Source organism: Meriones unguiculatus, chromosome 8 (assembly GCF_030254825.1).
Source record: "Meriones unguiculatus strain TT.TT164.6M chromosome 8, Bangor_MerUng_6.1, whole genome shotgun sequence".
In the NCBI taxonomy this organism is placed as follows: Eukaryota; Metazoa; Chordata; class Mammalia; order Rodentia; family Muridae; genus Meriones; species Meriones unguiculatus.
The window spans coordinates 74,025,312-74,047,529 of NC_083356.1; the positions used below are offsets into that span (position 1 = coordinate 74,025,312).

At 52.0% G+C, this 22,218-nt stretch overlaps 1 protein-coding gene across 2 annotated transcripts in view; it reads left to right on the top strand.

Moving 5' to 3' along the window:
• The window catches only part of Ass1 (argininosuccinate synthase 1), a 46,973-nt gene extending 33,755 nt beyond the window's left edge, over positions 1 to 13,218 (top strand). For both annotated transcript variants that reach the window (XM_021653476.2, XM_060389903.1), the window contains 4 exons: positions 3,249 to 3,380; positions 7,804 to 7,960; positions 11,626 to 11,691; positions 12,925 to 13,218. In XM_021653476.2, the coding sequence (XP_021509151.1) occupies positions 3,249 to 3,380; positions 7,804 to 7,960; positions 11,626 to 11,691; positions 12,925 to 12,970 (401 nt within the window). In that variant the 3' untranslated portion in view covers positions 12,971 to 13,218. The remainder of the gene's footprint in view (positions 1 to 3,248; positions 3,381 to 7,803; positions 7,961 to 11,625; positions 11,692 to 12,924) is intronic.
• Positions 13,219 to 22,218: the final 9,000 nt, after the last annotated feature.

Genomic DNA, 22,218 nt, shown 5'->3' on the forward strand with positions numbered 1-22,218 from the left:
CCTTTTCCCAGGGGACATCTGCTAGGGGCCGTAGCTGGCAGGCTTTAGGCAACTGGGTGGTCTTTCTAGAACCCTACACACCACCTGTGTTCTGCTCCCTGACTGCTAGGGGCAATGCTGCAGGCACCTCAGGTTTCTCCTGGGAGCCAGGACAGGGCGTGACTCTAGACGCTGGCTCTCAGGATCCTGTCAGAGTTTAGCGTGTAAATCCGCAGTTAGCTCATCCTATTCCTGTTTTCTCCTGTCTGGGGCTCAGAGAGGGTGTGGAGAGGGACCAAGGCCACACAGTCAAGCCAGATGCAATGTTATGTCGTTAGGACTCCTGGCTCCAAGCCCAGCTCTGTACAGACAGCTTGGCTGGGTCCCCAGCTGTCTCGGTAAGGAGAGAAACACAGAGAGGGCACATGGGGTGCCGCCTCTGCACTGTCTACAGCCAGCGTAAGGACACGCTTCTCCTGGCTGTGCAAAGATGGAGCATCATGGGAACTGTGCTACCTCAGTCAGCATGAGCACCTAGGCTGTGTCCAGAGGTGACCAACAGGCTGTGCAAATCTCTTTGCTGTGCTCTTGGTGTTCCTGGGGTGACTGAGAACCTGCCTTGAACCTTATTCTCATCCCTGCCATTTTGGAGGCAGATTCTTCCCTGCATCTGTCTGTCTTTCTGAACAGCCTGCTGGCCTTTCCTAGTGACTTGGGGCCATCAAAAGACACTGGGAAGGGGAACTGTCCTGACCCACGCGGCTTCACCCTCTGCTGAGGAGTGTATTGCTGTGGGGTTTTATGTTTGGTTTGGTTTGGATTTTCTGAGACAGAGTCTCAGGTAATGCAGGCTGGCCCTGGCCTCCGGATTCTCCGGCCTCTCCCTCCAAGCCTCCTGCGTGCTGGAATTACTGTGTGGAGCAGTACATCCAGCACAGAGAGTTACTGGAATTGTTGGAGAGGGCGGTGCAGGGCTGAGAACTGAACTCAGGGTGTGTGCAAGGCTAGTGCCCGACCTCTCTGTCCTTGTTCTTCCCTGATGTTATGATTCACTAGCTGTTGTGTGAGACCCTGTTGTGTTCTGTAACCCAGGCAGGTCTCGAACTAACAGCCTCTCCCACCTGCCTCCACCTCCCTGGTGCTGGGATTACAGGCACGAACCACCAGGACCTGCTCCTGCCTGCTCAGGTCTGGAGTTTCTGCCTCCATGTGACTTCCTGCCTCTCTGGGCTTTGCTATGGGAGCGATGGGGCCTGTGGGTCTTGTGCAGACTTGACAACATGAAGGGCTGTGGTGGGGCTACAGGCAGATCCTGGAAGGTGGAAGAGATTGTCTTTGAACCTGGAGCTTGCTGGTTTGGCTAGACAGGCTAGCAGGTGAACACCAGGAATCCTTCTGTCTCTGCCCATTCAGCACTAAGGCTAGGGTTACAAGAACCAACTTTTCTGTGGGAGCTGGGGATCTGAACTCTGCTCTTCATGTTTGTGTGGCTGGCCCTTTACCCACTGCTCTGTCTCCCAGCCCTGGGTTCGATTTTACACGGCACATGTTGCCTGAGCCTCTGTTCCTGGTGCTTTCTTAGAATCTAGTGAATGCTGACTCACTGGAGAAAGGCCCTAAGAGGCAACCTGACACTGGTCCTATTTCCCCTTTGAGGCATGGTACCCTTGGGCAAGTCACTATTTCCTCGTCTCAGTCTTCCTTTCTGTAAAATTGGCTGTTGGCCCAGTTCAGAGATCTAAGGACTCCTGAATGGTGCCAAGGAGGGACAAAGGGACCTTCCTGTCACCTCTCCCACCCCACCCCCGCAGGACCCCCGCCGCAGTTTCTATGTGCTTGGCCTCTAGCCACTTATGCCGAATGTTTGATAAGCCACACCTACGAGAATACAGAGAATTGGTCCTAAAAGGCCTTAAAGATCAAAACCCAGCCAGCTAGACGGCTCAGGGCACATAAACACTTGCTGTGGTAGCCTGACGACCTAAGTCCAGTTCCTAGGAACTGAAGGTAGGAGGCAGCAGGTGGTTTCAGCGTTGGGCTTTTGTGAACAGTGCTGGCGCGACCTGAGCAGTCATCTGAGGTTTGTCTGTTTGTCTGTGTAGTCCTGGCTGCCCTGGAACTGAGAAACCCAACTGCCTCTGCCTCCCAAGCGCTGGGATTAAAGGCATGGTGGCGCCGCCACACCTGGCTGTCTGTTTTTTAAGTGTTGGTGTGGAGAGACGGTGGTGAGTTACCAGGACAACTGAAAAGCTGCCACTTCCTCGTCATGTGGAGGGAAGAACGGGAGCTTTTGGATCAAATTCATGGGCCTGGCACTGCTCCTGTCCTTCCTTCATCAGGGCAGTGGACATGGGTTTGTCCCGGGCCGGGCACGAGAACAGGCACAGTCCTGCCTCTTGGAGCTTCTGTGCCTCAGCTACAGCTGGTACCGCTGAGGGGACCTTCCTCCGGTTCACAGCTCAGCCAGGGCCACCCTGTCACTTTGGAGACCTTCTGGCTAAGCAGGTTGTATTGCAAATAAGTCAACTAGGTGAAATGACAGGATTGTACTTGAGCAGGCTCCTCTCATCTGGACAGGGCTTTGTCCCCTGTGACCAGCTAGTCCACAAAACAGCAGGCCACACCCATCAGGGATGTGGATTCTATTTCCTTTTTTTTTTCCCCAGGGGCTCAGCTTCCCCATCTGTACAGTGGATCTAGTGCTCAAACCCTAAGCAACCCCAGTGATCTCTGGAGGGATAGCACTGCCCACGGCCTGTGTGTGCTTGCATGTTTGTGTGTGTGCGTGCGTGCGTGTGTGTGTGTGTGTGTGTGTGTGTGTGTGTGTGTGTTGTGTGCACAGCCGTCCCTCCTCCCCTGACTCCCTGGTGGAAGGGAGGAAGGGATATTTGGGGCCCTGGGCTCCTCTGTAGTTGGTTTAATTACAGGTTTTCAACTGCAGGCCGGTGGGCATGCATTGGGGAGGGGGTGCGCTGCTCGGAAACCCTGTCATTTTCCCGAGTCTGAGGGCCTCTTCAAAGGGGGGCATCTAGACATTTTCTCCACAAGCCGCAGAGTGGACTGTCGTGGCCCCAGCATGAACATAATGACAGACGCATTTTGCAGCAAGCTGGGAGTGAATGGGTCCGACTGGCTTGTCTCCTGTCAGACGAGCCATTATTTTTTTCTTTTTTTTTTTTTTTTTTTTTTTTTGTCATTTGCTGACAGTTTGGGTTTCATGTGTTTCTCTCTTTTTTTCTCTTTTTCCCCCTGCCTGGAAAAATGGTTAGGTATCTACGAGACTCCAGCAGGGACCATCCTTTACCACGCTCATTTAGACATAGAGGCCTTCACCATGGATCGGGAGGTGCGCAAAATCAAGCAGGGCCTGGGCCTCAAATTTGCAGAGCTCGTATACACGGGTACGTACGGGCCGCAGCTGTCCCTGGTGCCCCAATAACCCCCTGGGACTCAGACCTTCCTCCCATCTAGCCCCACCCACCATCATCCTCTTTAGAACTCAGAACTACAGGTGAAAGGGTGTCGAGGTGGAAGAGGTGAGGGAGAGGGGAAGGGACAGTGGGATTGGCCTTTCTGTGATTCCAAGGGAGACATGCCAGCCTCCAGAGGTGTTGAGGCTGTGTGAGCCTTCAGGGCTCTGATGAATCCACTCAGCCCTGCCACTGTAGCTCAAACAGCTGTTACAGACCAGCTCTATCCGTTACAGTGTCAGAGAAGGACGATGCATCATTCCCAGTGTTAGCTAGACTGAATCCAGCAGTGACCAGGTACTCAGCAAGACAGATAGATGTATAGGGCTCCAGACAACCGTCATGGTTCCCACATCTTCCAGGTGGTCTACAGCCCATTTTACAGATGAGGAAATAGGCCAGGAGTCGGTAAGCAGATGCGGTGAGGGCCTTGCTGGACTGGACCCTGTCAGTCCCTTCACAGGAGATGCTCCTTACGAACCTCCAATGTGGGCCAAGCGGAGAGTGACATGAGTACCCAGCAGCAACCAAGGGCCCTAAGCCATGGTCGCCGGTCAGACCCAGCCTGATGCCCATTTTTCCGCAACTTGTGAGCTAAGAATCATTTTGAAAAACTTTTAAATGGTTGGGGGGGGGGGAAACTTCCATGACATACGGAAATTATATGAAATTCAAATCCATAAATAGTTCCAAAATATACAACCTTCATGTCCCTGTGGTCTGTAACAGCTGTTTGAGCTACAGTGGCAGGGCTGAGTGGATTCATCAGAGCCCTGAAGGCTCACACAGCCTCAACAGTGACATTGGTACAGACATGGTGACACATGCCTATGATTTTAGCATTCTTAATCTCTACAAGTTCGAGGCAAGCTTGGACTACACAGTGAGACCCTGTCTTTAAAAAGACCAAGACAGGGCTGAGTCCACACACACACACAGATGAGCACTTGTTCACACTCATTTTTAGGAGACATTTTTTGATGTCTGTAACATTTGCACCTCCCTAGTTTGAAGGACCCTATCGAGCAGCCTCTTGGCAAACAGGCTGTTGCCTACAGCCAACCTTGGCAGCTCTGAGGGCCGGAAGTCTGGGTGTCTAGATGGAAGATGTCAGTCATAGCCACCTGGCTGAGCCCTCTGGCTAGGACTGTCCCCATCCCCATCCTCCCAGGCCTGCTGGAATTCATCCCAGGGTTGGCTGGCATTCCTTCTCGCTGCCATTGTTCTCAGCTCTGAGGCTCAATCTCCCCCTCTCCAGGTACAGACAGGTGTTTAAATATCATTGCTTCCTACTGGCCCAGCAGGGCTTCAGTGCTAAAAGGTGGATTCTGGTTACAAAGTGGGATTGACATTAAGACATGGCAGGGTGTGGGAGAGAGCAGAGAGCACCTGGCCTCACTGCCCAGGAGGCATCCCTGGGGGCTGGGCCAGGCAGAAGACAGACAGAGGGCTTCCGGAGTCCTACAGGGTCAGCATCTCTCACTGTCCTGCTGTCTTGCTGGCACTGGGCTAGGCACCTGATGGGTATTACTTAACCTTAGCTGCACAGAGGTGGGGAAACTGAGGCCCAGGCAAAGATACTTGGTCAAAGGTTTTATGGCTGATAAATGACAGTGGTTGAACCTGAGACAGGCTGGCTTCAAAAGTCTCTCCCACAGGACCTGGGAAGCTGCTAGCAAGGAATAATTCAGGGGTGCCGTGACATGCACAGGAAGCCCTGGCTACAGGCACAGCACCTGGGTTGAGTCCCTGCTCTGTCAGCCAGCAATGAGCCCTGCAAATCCCAAAATGAGGCTGAGCGATTAGGAGCTTTCAAAGGAAACAAAACCTTGGAGTAGAGAGAGGAACAAGGCAGGGAGCAAGGCTTAGACCGGGTCGTTATTGCTAATATTAACTCTGCCTGAGTCCTGTGATATCCAGGAGTCCACGGAGGTCAAAAGCAGCCCTCTGACAGTCCAGGGTGCTGCTTGATTGGTGCCTGGCTGGAAGGAGACATACTGTAGACCTGGCTTAGCTGGGTGCTGTCGCTCACCCTCCCTGTTCCTCAGCTGTCTCCCCTGAAGATAGGAATGGCCAGTCCGAGGGCCAAGGGCATGGATGCACCTGGCATCTGGAACAGTGCTTCTAGTGTGGGGGCTGGGAGGCTTTGCCTCTGGTTGGCTTTATGGTCTTAGGTAAGTCTGTTTCCTCCCCCAGCTCCAGTTGCCCCTACTGTAAATTCCAAGGGTGCCAGGCCTAAGGCATGCTGGCATCTCTCTGCTCCAGCGCTTCCCTTTCTAGCCTTTCTGTGAGGCTGGGGCATACAGAGGAAGTCCTGCCCCTAGGTCCTCAGGCTTCCAGGACCACTGTCCCTGTCTCTGTATGCCTGAGTCCGCCTGGCCATCTCCCTCTACTCTTCCCCACTTCCAGATTTTCCTCCTGGCTACATGGGGTTTGGGGAGACTCTTCTTCCAGGCAGCCTGACAGGACCCAGCTTCAGGACCCTGAGGGGGGCCCTTGCCTCTCCTCAACATGAAAATGGGTATAATGTGCAACTTTAACAGACACTTGGCCCAGATCAGAGCAGACCCTGGATGCTGGGCAAGGGGAGCCCTCTGCAGCTCAGCCCCAAGCCCCACCCACTGTGCGCCCCGGGCCGGGGCATACAGGGTCTCCCCTGTACCCTGGGACCAGGCTCACTGGCCCATTTCAGGCTGGATCCACTGGGAAAAGAAACTTGAGCCAAAGACCCCTGTGGGCTAGAGAGACAGATGCCAAGATAAAGCCAGTGGCTCCTGGCTGATCTCTGCCCTTCCTATCTCTAGCTCCATCTCCACCTGCCTTCCAGCCTGGGAGCATAATGGACTAATTATCCCAGCTGAGAAAAGCAGAGGGCCAGGCAGGACACAGAGATGGGGGGAAGGATAACGATGTCCCCCTCCCAAAGAATCCAGTGGTGTGTTTTCAAAGTCCCTGGTTTAGAAGGACCGCGTCAGACCTGAGTTCTGTGGTGGTCCAGCTGTGTGACTTTGGGCAGGCTCTTTCCTTCTCTGGGCCTGTTTCCCGGTATACAGTGAGGGCTGCCAGAGACCATAGTGTGTGAACAGCACAGTTGAGTGCTCACTGAATCCACACATCCCTGCAGAGCCGTTAAGTCATTTTATCTTGCCGTACATCTGGGGAAACTGGGAGTCCCAATGAGGAGTATCCTGAGTCCGGGTAGAAGTGGAATGTGAACTAACATGGCCAGACAATGGAGGCTAGGGATCTAACACCTTATCTCCCTGCCTAGCTCTCCCCAACTCTGCAAGCCAGGACACTACACACACACACACACACACACACACACACACACACACTCTTGAGACTACTCTTCCCCGTAGTGCCCCCTCCAGGCCTCTTAACCATAGCCAGGCCCTGCTGACCTACCACCTTATCAGGGCAGGCGATCACAGGCCATCTGGCCCCACAGCTGCCCAGGTAGGCTCACCTTCCTGACTCTTTCAAAAAACTTGTGCTTGGGCTGCCCCTCCCCCGACCATGGCCACCTGCTGTCCCTTGGTCCTGGGCCCTTCTGCTCTCTCGTAAAGGAATGGCTGGCTGCCCAAGGACAGTGGGCTCTAGCAAGAGGCAGTGTGCTTCCCAGGCAGCTTCAGGACCATGTGCAAATCGAGTGCGCTCTGGCCACCATGTAGAGGAAAGTGCCTATCAGCACAGGGGACAGTCAGTGACCCCTGGGCAGATCCAGGCCTCGTGCAGACTGGGTCACTCTCTTGAGCCTCCTCTTCCCAGTCTGTGGGTCACAGCACAGAATGAACAGATCAGGGCAGGACACCATTCAGAGCAGCCCCATATACCCGGGGCTTGCTGGGTGCAAGGGCTCCACTCAGTGCTGCTGTGTTATTCCCACTTTGCAGAGAGAGAAGCAGCTGAAAACCACAGAGCCCCAGGGCCTGTCTGACCGCAACCAGGCTGACCTTCCTGCGTACCCTCATTGCTTAGCCTCGTGGCATGTGCCTCTGAGCCCTATCCAAGGTCTCCTATCTTCCTGAGCAAAATGGACCCCTCATGGGTCGGAGCCAGGGTCTTCCTGGGACTCCTGTGCATGAAGCAAGGGCTTATCCCCTCCTGACCTTTATGCCTTTGGGTGACAAGAAGGTCAACTTCTTGACCCACATATCCCTTGCAAGGTTATGGGGTCACAAGAGTCGGCTCCTCAAGTCATTAACAATGACACATCATGCCAACGCTCAAAAGTGAGTAAGGTAGACCCATCACAGGTTAACACAGAGTGAGGCCTGTGTTCCCGTCCTGTGCCCTTGCCTGAGGCCCAGCAGGAGCCATTCATGACACCATCATTGTTTCCTCCCCACAGGTTTCTGGCACAGCCCTGAGTGTGAATTTGTGCGCCACTGCATCGACAAGTCCCAGGAGCGGGTAGAAGGGAAGGTGCAGGTGTCTGTCTTCAAGGGCCAGGTGTACATCCTCGGCCGGGAGTCTCCGCTCTCACTGTACAACGAAGAGCTAGTAAGGTAGGTTCCCCTGCCTCCACCCATCTGGTCTTGTCTGGGCAGCTTTTCAACACATTTTTGCTGATCTCATGGGAGGCTAGGGAGATGGTTATGATGGACGTATGTCTGTAATGTCATGAAAGCTACAGGCTAGTTAGGGAGAAAGGCATCAATCAAATAATAGCTGTGAGCTAGGGATGTGACTCAATTGATAGAGTGCCGGCCTAGCATACATGGAGCCCTGTATGGAGCTCCAGCACTCCATAAAACAGGTGTGGTAGAGCACATGATTGTAGCACTCAGGAGGATCATTTTCTGATGCATAGTAACACCAATCTGGACCACATGAGACTATCTCAAAAAAAAGGTGGAGGCATAAAGTAGACAAGTTGAAACGGGACTTAGGAAAACTTGCAGAATTGGAAAAGGAGGAAGATAGTCTGGCTGGGTATAAAAGTTAGGCTGTGGAGCAGCTTCCTTGACAGGAGTCACCTGGAGGGTTTGGTGGATTCCAGGGGCAGCAGCTTTGTTCTGGGCCCAGGAAAGGCTTGGAAGAACCCAGACATACAAGATCTCTCTCCCAATGGGAGAGAAAGCACTAAGAAGCCAGGCTGTGGAGACTGAGTCATATTGTAAGAAGGGCAGGATCAGATCTTCAGGTCCTTGTGGCAGGCTGCTCTGAAGAATAGTTTTCATGGAGGGCCCACTGGTGAGAGTGGACACTGGCAGGGGTGACAGGGGTGAGCGGTGCTGGCAGGCTGGACTGGGTTGGTGATCTCAGAAAAGCAGATGTAGTCAACCCATCCTTGGGAGTTAAACTGGATGTGAAGGGAGATATCAGGGTGCAGGAACATCCTGGGGATGAGGGGTCATGAGTGGAGGGGCAGCAGTGTTTTCCCTCAATGGTGTTGATAGAACTCAGGGCTTCATACTCACTAGGCAAGAAAGTGCTCTGCCAGGGATCCATACCCCAGCTGTAAGACAATAGGTGTTGAGGGAGCCTCAGACATAAGTGTAAATATCTCTGAGACAGCCAGCCCAGAACCATTTTGTCTGCTTTTAGACACTGAGTGCGGAATATGGAGGGTCTCAAGTCTGTTCTTGAAGTCATGGACAGAAGAGGCAATCTAGGGCAGAAGGTGATATGCAGGGAACCCAGGTGAAGCCTGTAGGAGCTTCCTTCTGGGAGGACCAAGCAGAGGGTGATGGACAGGGGGAACCTGTGACAGACAGGGAGCTGGCTAAGATGGCGCCTCCTAAACCGTCCTCTGTATCCATGGCTGAGTTTGTTTTGACTTGGGAGATGCAAGCCACACAGGGTTTGCTTGTTTGTGACTAAGGGCAGCCTGCCCTGAGAAGACCAGCCATCTCCTCTGGGAGTCGCTTGACCAGGCTGTGGGTGGGGACAAACCCACAGAGATAGGCAAGGATGAGGACCCTAGCCCAGCTGGCTCAGGCTGAGGCCTGCCCTGCCCTCCCAGGGACCAGTTGGAATTAAAGTACGAGTTTTGTTTGGCATTCAATATTATTTTTCTCCTTCCCTTCTCTCTGCCATGTTGAGTTTCTTCCCCCCACTTCAATCTTTCTAAACACTTTATAAGCCATAAATATAACCGAATCAGTTTAGATCAGTCGGGGTAAATGTCAAATTATCTTCTCTCTTTCTCTCTCTGGCTCTTTCTCCCCTCCCCCTCCAAATGAACAGCCTCTAATAATCTGCCCAACCCTTCATTAAACCTTACAGTCTCACTCGGGGAGATTAAATGAATAAAGTAAAAAGGGAAAGGGGGGGAAAAAGGAGAAAAAAGCAGAGGCACTTATTCTCACTGTGTCTCCGACCATTTCCCTTTTCTTTTTGATTTCTACATCGCTGACTTGAAAGCCCTTGAGTGACAGCGTCACAGGGACCAGCGAGGAAGCTGCGAGAGGTAGCAGAGCTGGAAATGCCGGGCGCAGTAGGTAGAAAGTAATGTAATTATAGAGCAGGTCAGAGCCACTCGAATGAGCAAAAATAAAAGCACAGAGGTTTTTCTGTAGACCGTCAGAGGAGGTAAAAAAAAAAAAAAATCATTGTAAACTCTGTTTCCACACCCCCACCACCACCAAAGCACTATTTGAAAAAGAGGTTTTCCGTTCTCAAACAAGATCCTCCCGGGACTCTGGGCAGCCTCATGGGGCATGTCTGTCCTTGATGGGGTCCTCTCTGAGGGTCTCCTGGAGCTGTTTATCCACCTTGTCTGGGAAACAGAGAGGGGGGCAGATTTTGTTTTTTTGTTTTTTGGTGTTTTTTTTTTTTTTTGGTTTGTTTATTTGTTTGTTTTTTAAACAAGGTCTCATGTAGCCCAGGCTCTCCTCAGATGCAATATGAGGATGACCTTGAACTCATGTACTTCAGCCTCCATCTCCAAAGTGCTAGGATTATGGTGTGCAGTTTGTTTTGACTTGGGAGACTTGGAGGTGGAAGGAAAGGAGGGCCCTATGGCCCAGGTGAGGGGAGGGCTCAGCTGCCAGCCTGCTGTCAGGACTGAGCGCATGGGCTCTTCTAAAAGCGAGGGCTTCAGACAGAGGGGGGCTCTGCTTCCAGAGCCTCCTTGACAGGAGGTAGGGAGCAAGGGACGTAGAGCCGTGAGTGTCCCCAGCACCCACAAATGCACCCAATCAAGCGAGGTCTGTTGAATACGATTGCACTAGCTGGTACCCTAGTCTAGTCTAGAGCAGCCTTCCCTAACCATAAAGGCACACTGAAGCAAGCCCAGTGCAAGCCTGCAGCGTCTCCCCAGGAGGGAGCATGCTGGTCACTGAGCAGATCCTACTGTCGTCGGGGACCCAAACCCTGGGAACTCTGGTGAAGAAGGGGAAAAACAGGAGAGAGGTCATGGAAGGCGTAGCATAGAGTGACTTTTAGGACCGGAAAAACAGCAAGGTCAGAGCATGTCCTCCGTGGAACACAGACAGAGACTCCACTTGTTTTTTAGGGAAGATAAGGGTGAAGAGACAGAGCTTTATGCAGCCCGGGAGTTTCCACCTCTCAACCCTGGGGCGAGGGTTGTAGGTGAATGCCGCCATTCCTGGTTCCACAGTAGAGCTGAAGGTGTGGCTCAGTGGTATAACACTTGCCTCGGATGTTCAAAACCCTGGGTTCGTTCCCCACCGTCACCAAACAGGGGCGGTGCAGGCGTTCTCAGAGGACCAGGGGCATGGCCTCAGTCACATGGTGGCAGGGCCTTCCCACCTGCTTTTCACTCTTGCTTCCTCTGCCCCGGCCCAGATGGCTCAAGAGTGTGTAATAAATGAATGAATGAATAAATGAATGACAGTGGGATGTCAGTGACAGCAGGCACTTGCCATGTTCCAGCTCTGTGCCTTCACACCCTTGACAATGAGAGGGCCCTGCTGTTCACTGCTGGGAGCCCTGTACTCCTGGGCCAGGCGCTGTGCTGCCAGCTGATGTCCGGGTAGCACCTCGGAAGCCTCTACCATGCGTGTAAGTCTCAGGAGGCAGGTAGAGGCTCCAGGTTGGGTCCCAGCTCAGCTAACTCTGGCCCTGTGAATTCTTCCAGCTACTTGTAAACTGAGGTCCTCAGTAGAGCCAAAGGCTAAACCTGCCCTCGACATCCAGTATTTACATGTGGCTCGGGAGGAGGGGGCGTGGCCCCGCATCACTAAGCTCTGCTCTTTTCCTGCAGCATGAACGTGCAGGGCGATTACGAGCCCATTGACGCTACTGGCTTCATCAATATCAACTCACTCAGGTGAGAGACTGGGGGTGGTGCTGATCATCAGAGGCCTCCAGCTACTGGAAGCAGAGGTCTGAGGAGATGCCGGCCCTTCACACACCACATTCCCATCCATTCTTCTAGAGTTCCTCAGCGCCTAGGCAGCTCCCGGTCTGAGAACCAACAGAATCTGAGGTCCAGACCCCCTGGATCCTGCCCTGGGCTCCGAGGATGGCCCTAATGCCTCCAGCCATGAGGATGCTAGGCTCCTTGATTAGAAGGACCAGTTTAGGGAATGGCCTGAGGGGGAATAGACTCTATCCGCCACTGTTTGGGAGCTAGAGGGAGGTCCAGACAGCAAGTCACTGAGGCCTGGGGAGCAGATGCAGTGCCTGAACTTGCTTTGACCTGGGGGACTTAGATGCCTTCCCAAGACCCAAAAGGCTCAAGGAAGGGTGTGAGGTGCCTGTGGGATCAAGCTCAGCTGAAGGTGGCCAGGCTGTATACTCAAAGACAAGTCATTCATTATAGCACCCGCCATGGCCAAGCTGCTCCCGGGCTCTTTTCTAGTTTAATACTTAAAAAAATAATTGTATGTTTTTTTATATGGACGTCAGAGGACACTTTTGAAGGTCAGTTCCTAGCTTCTACCATGTCGGCCCCACGGATCAAACTGAGTCTTAATTCTTACAGAGATTGGAAGTTTCCCCAAACACAGGCGCAGAATGGTTAAGAACCTTTCCTGGACTCACGCAGGGAAGAGTTGTGGTGCCAAGCTGGGGAGACCAACTCTGGGTTTTCCATTGACAACTCCTGAGCTGTGTCGGGAAGACAGAGGTGGCCTCCCTTGCTCTGGAGATGCACCTTGGGTTCCCTAGGGATGCCCCAGGTCTGCAGAGCCCCTTCTACAGCCAGACCTCTGAGGCCCCTCACCTCCTGCCTCCTGCTTGTCTGTGGCTTATAACCCCAGAAACCTTTTGAAATGTCCCCGAACATAATGGCCTCTTCATTTCTCCTATTGCCTGTTAAATGCTTTATCTCCAACAATGACAAACAATGTTTTCCCCTCTGATGAATTAATGACATTATCCTGATTGGAGGAGCCAGGGGAGGCTGGGGCAGGAAAGGGGACTGAAGAAAAAGACAACTTCACGTACATCTTAACAAACAGCTGCCCCCACCGCCCCCATTCTGCCTGAATTAATTGAACGGAGCGCATGTTGTTATTGTGAAATTACATTTTTTCTTTGTTTTCCATCTGGTTTACAGGCTGAAGGAATACCATCGCCTTCAGAGCAAGGTCACCACCAAATAGACCCTGACAAAGAGGAGCGGGCCTCCCCACTCTGCAGCTCTCCTAGGCTTCAGCATTAATTGTTGTGATAAATTTGTAATTGCGGCTTGTTCTCCCACCACCTGACGGGGGCTGCTGCAGCTCTCTCCCTTCTCCTCGGGCTTTGTTCCCTGGTCCCCTAGAGCCTACAAAAGTGGTCATCGAAGTGGAGGGGAGGGTGGGGGGCAGCTGCAGAGAGCGTAAAATGACAATTAAAAGAAGTTACATTAGTCTTTTCTCTGTGTCTGTGCATGTGCTTCTGTAGTCGTGCCTAGCCTGACCTTTGTGTTTTCCTTTAAACAGTGTATCATACCGTATATATGCATATATAGTGTATATATTATATATACTATATATATATATGTTACATGGGGGTACACATGAGTCCAGGTGCCCACAGAACCCTGAAGCATCAGGTCTCCTGGTGCTGGGGTTACAGGCCATTGTGAGCCATCAGAAATGGGTGTTGAGAACCAAATTTGGTCCTTTGGTAGAGCTGCAAACACTCTTAAGCTCCTAAACCCTGAGCCATCTCTTCACACACCCCCAAGTTTCGTATTTTCTAAGTATGGTGGCGGTCCCCTGGTTATCTCCGGTGGGTAGAGGTGGATCTCCTCTCATTTCCAGAAAAAAAAAAACCAACGAAACAGGAGCCCAAGCCTACCCTCCTGAGGCAGACATCACCCAGGCCCCCTGAGATTCTTTCCCCTTTGCTTTAATCGGTACAGTTGAGAACATGTCCCCCTTCACTTGAAACTCCTGTATGTGACCACATTACATGCACAGCTCAGTGACCTCAGGGTAAGCTAAGCCTAAGCCAGAGAGACACCAGGGAAGAGGAGAATGCAGAGTTTAAAAGGCCTTTGTGGAACCTGGCCTGGGGTTCTCTAGAGAGCTAGCTCACAAGCCAGAGCCCCAAAGTGGCCAGACACCTGGTCAGAAGTGAAGACAAGTCACCGTAGGTATCCTGGGGTGCTAGAAAATGTAGTGAGCAGGGGCTGGGGAGAGGGCTCAGAGGTTAAGAGCACTGCTTGCTCTTCCACAGGTCCTGGGTTCAATTCCCAGCAACCACATGTGGCTCGCAACCATCTAGAATGAGATCTGGTGCCCTCTTCTGGCACCAGAGTCACACATGCAGGCAGAACACTGTATATATAATAAATAAATATATATAATTTTTTTAAAAAAGAAAATGCAGGGAGAGAGGAGTTGGAGAAGATGACTCCCATGCATGAAGTGCTTGTGTAGGTGGGGGTCTGAGCTCAGATCCCCACTAAAAAGCGTGCCATCCCAGCACCCAGGAGGCAGAGGCAGGAGTGTCCATGGGGCATGCTGTAAGCAAGCTGTTGGAACTTCCTGCTCCAGACCAGCAGTCACCCTGGTGTCTCCTCATCCTGCGAGGGAGTTTTTGCTTGTTTAAAGTTTCGCATTTAATTGTTGCAGGGTGCTTGTGGAGGTCAGAAGACAACCTGCAGGGGTTGATCAAACTCAGCCCATCGGGCTCTGCAGTGGGTGCCTTTACCCACCAAGCCATCTCAAACACCAGCTGCCCTGAGGCCAGCCTGGTTCTGGACCTCGGGAACCTCCACACTGCTGCCTTCATCCACTAGGGTTCCTTTCAAACTTGTTTGGTTGCAGATGCCCACATTAATAGTGAGCGCTCCCGTCACCGCCATGCATCACCTCTACAAGCCCCCAGCGAGGTGAGCTGGTCCAGGCCTGCAATCCAGGAACAGCCGGGTCGCTCAACACTGCGTTGCCACAGCAGCGTGAGCTAGATACTCTCATCTCTACCTTGCAACTACAAGGCAGAGAAGGACTTGCCAAAGACTGCTCACCAGGGACCAGAGCCCAGCTCACTCCTGTCCTTGTATGTTTAGGTGCTAAGTTGACCCATCACCCACTCACAAACGATGCTTACTTTTCCCCTCTTCCTTTTTCCATCACATTTATTCTATTTTTATAATTTTTTTGCAGTTATTTACTTAAAAGATAGAGACATTTCTAAGGTGGCTGGGCATTAAATTTAGGATCTCCTACACACTGAACTGTACCACTGAGCTACGTACCCAGCCCCTCCCCCCCAGAACATATACAGACAAGCAGGAACACATACATAACAACAAACGAATTAATTAAAAATAAAATCTGCCCTTTCCAAACATGGTGGCACGGCTCTATAAACTCAGGACTTGGGAGGCAGGCTTGGTACAATCTTAAATTCAAGGCCAGCCTGCAACACAGCAAAAGCTGTCAAACCACCTCTGTCAGAAATCAATCAGCAGGAAGGTGTGGCAGACACCTGTAATCCCAGTGCTCCTGGAGGCAAAGGCAGACAAATGTTGGAGTTCAGGGCCAGCCTGATCTACAGACCAAGTTCAAGGACAGCCAGAAAAGCTCTGTCTCAAAAATCAAAACCAAAAAGTAATCAATACCCTGGCCATGGGTCCATTTTTGGATTCTGTTTTTCTTTACTGATTTATGTTGCCATCCTTGACAAAAACACTCTTGAGTTTTTGTAGTTTTATGGTGAAGCCTGAGGTCAGAAAGCATACAGCTCCAACCTCATTCTTACTTGTCAAGATTTTTTTTTTATTAGTCCATATCCTTAGCCTTTCCCTATATATGTTAAAAATATACGAGCAATTTCTTCAAAAGCTGTAGTGAGATTTTGGTTGGCATTGCATTCAAACAGTGGGTCCATCTGGGGACAGCTGCCATCTTTGTATGTTTCCCAATCCATGAACATGGTATTCTTCATTTATGTTTTTAAACTCTCTTTAATACTTCAACCTTTTCAGAGTGCAAGTCTCACATATCTTCTGTTAAATTTATTGGCTCTAAGCTGGGCACTGTGGTGCACACCTATAATCCCAGCACTAGGGAGGCAGAGGCAGGTGGATCTCTGTGAGTTTGAGGCCAGCCTGGTCTACAAAGAGAGTCCAGGACAGCCAAGGCTACACAGAGAAACCCTGTCTTGAAAAACAAAACAAAAAAAAATTATTACTCCTGGACTCACTTTTGTAGACCAAGCTGGCCTTGAACTCACAGATCCACCTGCCTCTGCCTCCCTAGTGCTAGGATTAAAGGCATGTGCCACCACATCCAGTTTCATTTTATGTTTAAAAGATTTACCTTATTTTCAATTGTGTGTGTGTGTGATGTGTATGCTTGTGTGTACACTCATGAGTGCGTGTGCACATATGTATGTGTGATATGTGTGTGTTTGCATGTGCACATGAGTACAGATGCCTGAAGTCAGAGGTGCCAGGTCACCTGGAGTGACAGGTGGTTGTAATTCACCAGACAAGAACTAAACTTGGGTCCTCTTGAAGAGCAGTACATGCTCTTAACCACGGAGCCATCTCTCCAGTCTTTTACTTTGAATTCATGTATTGATTTTTGATTTAGGTCTCACTCTGTAGCTGCCTGGCTGGCCTCAGACTCTCAGTGAGGCCCCTGCCTCTGCTTCCTGATTGCTGGAATTAAAGCCAAACGCTACCACACCTGGCTTTGTTCATTTTGAAACAGGGTTTCTCTTTGAAGTCCTGACTGCCTTGAACTTACTCTGTAGACCTAGCTCGCCTTTAACTTGAAGAGTCCTGTCCACCTTTGCCTCCAGGGTCTGGAATAAAAGCACCACTCAGCTGAACCCACGAAGAACTGAAGTTCAGAAAGAGAAAGCGTTGGCTGAGGTAACAAAGGAAAAGGAAGAGTCACATAGGAAAAGGAGGAAGTTAGGCAAGAAGAGGAATCACACAGGAAGAGGAGGAGCCACACAGACCCTCAGGATCTATACCTGGGCATGTGCATCTGAGACAATAATCAGACTCCTCCTCCAGCCCCCATACTCCTGGGAACCACCAAACAACACTATGTCAGCCAGAAAATGGCACATGTTTCTGTTCAGGTCTAGCATGCACTCACCTGTATGTACCTAATATGTGCAAACATGTACACAAACACACATGTTCACATAACACGTATGTAACACACATAACACACATGTAACTATATGAGCATACAAGCATTCACGTATCTGCACACGTGGACTGTATGCATATATATATACATGTGTATATATATATAATACATGTGTGTGGTGTGTGTGGTTATGTGTGGTGTGTGTTTATGCTTGTGTGTACACTCATGACTGTGTATGCACATGTGTATGTGTGATGTGTGTGTTCAGCCACAGCATAGGATGGGACAGCTGTGGAATCTGCACCCAGGACCTTTCCAGGTCCCCGTGGGCTCCCTGGTGCCATGAACTATTTTTGAACCCAACTGATTAAAGAAAGAGAATAAAAGGAAAATGCTTTTTTTCCTTTCAAAAGTGCAGAGGGGCCCCCGGGGCAGGTGGGACAGCGAGCAGAGCCCAGCATTCCCACGGCAGGGTCTCTCGCTTATCAAATACGGCTGCAGGGCTCTGTGAATTAGTGGATTAATGTGCTGGGCTGGGTGAAGGAAGGAAGGGACGGAGGGAGGGAGAGAGGGATGGAGGAAGAAAAGAAGGGGACCATGCCCACCTCTGCTCTCCTCAGCTGTACTAGAAAATGAATTTGGGTGGTCATTCACATGTGGGGCACATGCCAGCCCTGTGCAGGGATGGGGCAGGCAAGCAATGAGAGGCAAACAGTCCGGTCCTCAAGAGCCTAATGGTTCCGAGGGCCATGATCCGGAACATCCTGTCCTCAGGGTCAGTGCCTGGATTTTGACTGGAAGCCGTGTAATTAAAATCAGGAACCACTAACCCTAGGCAGGCCTGGTTGGTGTGTTTGTGATACTCTAAAAGGCGAGATTCCTCACTTCCTCTGCCACCCAAGGAATGGCACCAGGCTGTCTTCCCTCCCTGTTGGCCAAGGCCTCCAACAGCAGACCAAAAACCCATGGAGGCCCGTGGAGCACATGGAGGCCTGAGCTCTTGCTCACCCTACAGGGCTTGCCTAGCACATCCTGGATTCTACCCTAGCCCGGCACAAACAGGTGCGCATTGCTGACTCTAGCACTGGGAAGGTGGAGGCAGGGGGATCAAGACTTCAAGGCCATTTTGGCTGCACAGCAAGTTTGAAGCCAGCCTGAGACTGAAAAGGAGGAAGGGGGAAAGAGAGAGAGGAGGGAGGAAAGAAGGGAAGGAAGGAAGGGAGGGAGGGAGAGAAATGAGGGAGGGTGAGAGAGGAAAATGGTAGAAAAAGAGAAGGAGGGAAGAAGGAAAGAAAGAAAGGATGGAAGGTAAGAGATAAGGAACAATTAAACAGAAGAAAGAAAAGAGAGAGAGAGTAGGAAGGAGGAATGAAAGAGAAAAGAGAGAAGAAGGAAGCGAGGGAGAGAGAACAGCACAGAGCCTGACCAGCACAGGCCAGTCCACCAGCACAGCCAATCAGCTCCACCCAGGACCCAGCTTGCTCTGCGCAGCTCTGGGCAGCAGGCCCCAGGGCCTTGAGGCTGGAGTGGCCGGGCACAGAGCTGCTCTGCAGGCCTCTCAGGCTGGGGAAAGGGCTCGCCTGGGGTCAGAGCAATCGATATCTCATCTGAAGCTCTCCTAGCGGAAGTGATGGCTATTGGAACAGGGTAATGGGTGTTGTCTAGTGGAAGAGACTAATCTTCCCAGCTGTGGAGGGCTCTGCAGGTGGCCTGTGCGCCAGCAGGCTCGGCTCAGCGCCTCACCGCTGTGACTGGGGTGGTCCCGGCACTTTTAAAGCCACAGTGGCCTCTCTGCGTGCTGGCATCCACCCAGGCCCTCCAGGTACAAAGCTTCAGAGATGATTCAGACTCACCCTTCCAACCACAGCCAGGGAAACTGAGGCTAGCTTTCTCCCCACTCAGCAGGATCAAAAAGCCCATGCCTTTAATCCTAGCACTGGAGAGGCAGAGGCAGGCAGATCTTTGTGAGTTCATATCCAGCCTGGTCTGCATATTGAGGCACAGGACAGCCAGGGCTATATAGACAGGAGGGAAGAAGGGAGGGGGTGAGGAAGGGGGAAAGGAAGAAGGAAAGGGAGAGAGAGAAAAAGAGAGGGAGAGAGAATGCCACTCTTTAGATTGCCAAGCCAGTGCCATCCACTGTCCCTAGCCACTTCCTAATATCGGCACCTCCCCACGTGGTAGGGACTGCACCCTCCTTCTCTGCGGAACAGCGGGTTGGGGGGAGGCTGGCCCATCTTCCTCATGCCCAATGGCCTCAGACCCTGTTTCTCTCTTAAAGAAAGATCCACCGCACAGTTGCAAACTGAGTAGCTGGCCCTGGGCCTAGGATAGCAGCCCCAACAGGGCAGGGACATCTCAGAACTTGCGGACCTCAGCCTTTGGTTGTCAAACTCCCAGACACCTGTTGAAGTCAGAGGGAAGCTGTTGAACTGGGCTGCATGGGCTTACTGTATGACCGCAGGAAGGACCCTCAACCATTCTGGGCCTCAGTTTATCCAAATATGAAACAAAGGGCTAGGACTCAGTTTGTTTTGAAACAGCCTTTTTTTTTTTTTTTTCAGATCCTAAAGGTTTGTAAGTACCTGCAGAGCGAGAACCTGGAGGGTCAGTGAGGTCAGCCCAGGCCAGAGAGCCTCAGGGAGGTGGTCGCCTAGTGGGCAGGATCAAGGGCCAAGGCAGGTGCACACCTGCAGGCGTAACTAGAATCCAGAGGGCAGCTGGGGTCCATGAAGGTAGCGTCTCCCACCCCTGCCCACACCCCCACCCCAGCCTGTAAGCCATGTTTACCCGCCTCTGAGGAGCCACAGACAAGTGGTAGAGCCACCAGTGAGGAGTCCCTGGTTAGGACCTAGGCAGAACTGGAGCAACTGCATGTTTGCTGGCCCAAACTCACTCTTCCCATCTGTGAAATGGGCCCAGTACAGTGCTGGATCTACAGGTTGGACTAGGCTGAAAGGTGCAGACAGACAGCTTAAAGCAGGGTAAATCTGTGGCCTGCCCCGTGAGAATGGCTGACTCTCCACAGCCAGCAAGCCACACACGCGCCTTCTCTCTTGCACCCAGATCCTGAGAGGAGATCAAGCATGAACTGTGACTAATTGTGACATTAATGTCCCTCCCCTCCCACACAAGGGCTCACAGGAACCCACAGACCACTAGTTAAAGAATAAGAAAGCTGTGAACAGGCGGCCTTTGCCATTGGCCACCGGCCACTGGCCCCACCTTTGCCCGAGCTGGAGAGTTGCCAGGGCACCGGCCATTAGTCCTTCCCTGGTGAGACTGTTTATGGCCCACTCACGGTCTATTTCTTTTCACTTCTGCTCCACTCTGTCATCCTGCCAGACCCTACTCATAATGACAGATCACCTGGGATGCCACACTGCAGGGGCAACCCCAACAGAGAGTGTGACATGGTAATGGACCCAGCTTGGGAGATGGGGTCCCCTTTAACTATATGGAGGTGGTCCCAGTGTGGCATGCTATAGATTCTGTGTTCTGGCAAGTTCTGGGAAATAGCTCCGGAGGGCCCCGGGGCCGGCTGTTTTTTCCCACTGCCTGTGTTGTCTACATATTGAGTTCCAGGCCATCCAGGGCCTCCATGAGGCCCTGTCTGGGAGGGGGCGGGGGAGGGAATCAGCATGTTCAGAGGCTGAAAGCTCCAGGAGCTAAATTGAACAATGGTTCAGGAGAGAGACCACAGGCATGGGAGGCGAGACTCTAGGTTTACTCCAAAGAGAAGGAAGCCAGGGATGCTTCTGCTAGCCAAGGAAAGCCGTCCCCAGACACTAGCTCAGGAGCCTCAGAGTCCTGTCACTCAGGGTCCCAGGGCCCTGAGCCCCCCCCCCCGCCCCGCCCTCATGTGCCTGGGGCTCAGGGCTCAGTAAGGCTAATGGCCTTGCTCCTGAAGCAGCTGGCCCCGTGCACCCTGGTGAGCCCCTAAGGGGAAAGGTCTCCCAGAGAGTGGGGTCCCTGCTTCTCCAGGCCCTCCCAACAAGGCAGCTTTGTCTGGCAGTTCTGAGGACCCCCCCAATACCCCTCCCCAGTACCCCCCTCCCCCAGGGTAGCCTACATGGGACTCTGAAAAGAGGCTTTATGTGTGTCTCAGGTCAGATCGCTGGGAAGCCAGTGGCTGGGGCTGGCCCACAGGGCAGGCAGCAGGCAAGGCCCTGACTTCTGGGGCAACAGACAGAAAAGCTGGGACAAAGCCATACCCTGCATGGGGGGGCAGTCCGAGCCCCCTACGGAGGAAGACAAGAGAAGCTACACAGGTGCCCTCAGGCCCCACCCCCACCATCTGGTCACTTGATCGCAATGGCCAGTGACATGCCCCTTTGTGTAGCCTCTGTCCCATGTAGCAGCAGGCAGGTAGAGCCAGGATTCCTGTAATGGGATCTCCTCAACTGCTTTCTGTCTCTGTCCTGGGAAACATCGGGAAGACGTTGTTTGTGGAGGTAGGCTCACCTTGCCAATGGAAGAGATGCTCTGAAGAAAGCAGAGAGAAAGGAAAGCAAGAAGAAAATGCCCTGAAGGTTCATGACACTACAGCCACCTCTTTCTGGGGTCGTGGGAAGTTGGGTCTCCTGGTCACCCTGCTCCACCCCACTCATGTGGACACCACCATAATGGTGTCCCTGTTAAATTATCTGAAGTCCCTGCAAAGCCGCTGGGGCATAGAGTATTGACTGGTCTCTGGCACAGGTATAGTCACAGAGGCACAGAGAAGCTAAAGCACCTTCCTGAGGCTGCCCAGCTGTGAGGCAGAAGCAGGGCTCTGCTGAGGATGCCTGGTCAAGCCCAGGCCCTGACCTCTGGATGTTCTGGCTCGCCAGGTCTACAGAAGGTGTGTGTTCAGAGCCCCACATTGGTTCCGTTTCTACGGCCAGAGGGTAGAGTCAGGAGAGTAAAATATCTGTGAGATAATAGCCACAGCCACTTGGAGTTGGAGAGACCCGTCACTCACGTGGCCACTTGAAACTGCCTGTAACTTCAGTCCCAGGGAATCTGAAGCCCTCTTCTGATCTCTGCATGAGGTGCGCAGACATGCATGCAGGCAAAACACCCGCACACACAAAACAAAATTATTGTAAAATGTCTATGTAGTCCCAGCACTTGGAAAGATGCAGCAGGAGGATCAGGAGTTCAAAGTCAGTCTCAGCTATGCATCAAATGTCAGGCCAGCCTGGGATACACTAGATCCTTTCTCAAAATTTTTTTTTCTTTTTTGGTTATGATGGTAAATTTTCTATCGACAGAATTTACAGGGCTGATCTTGAACTGACCATGTAGTTAGGATGCCCTTAAAC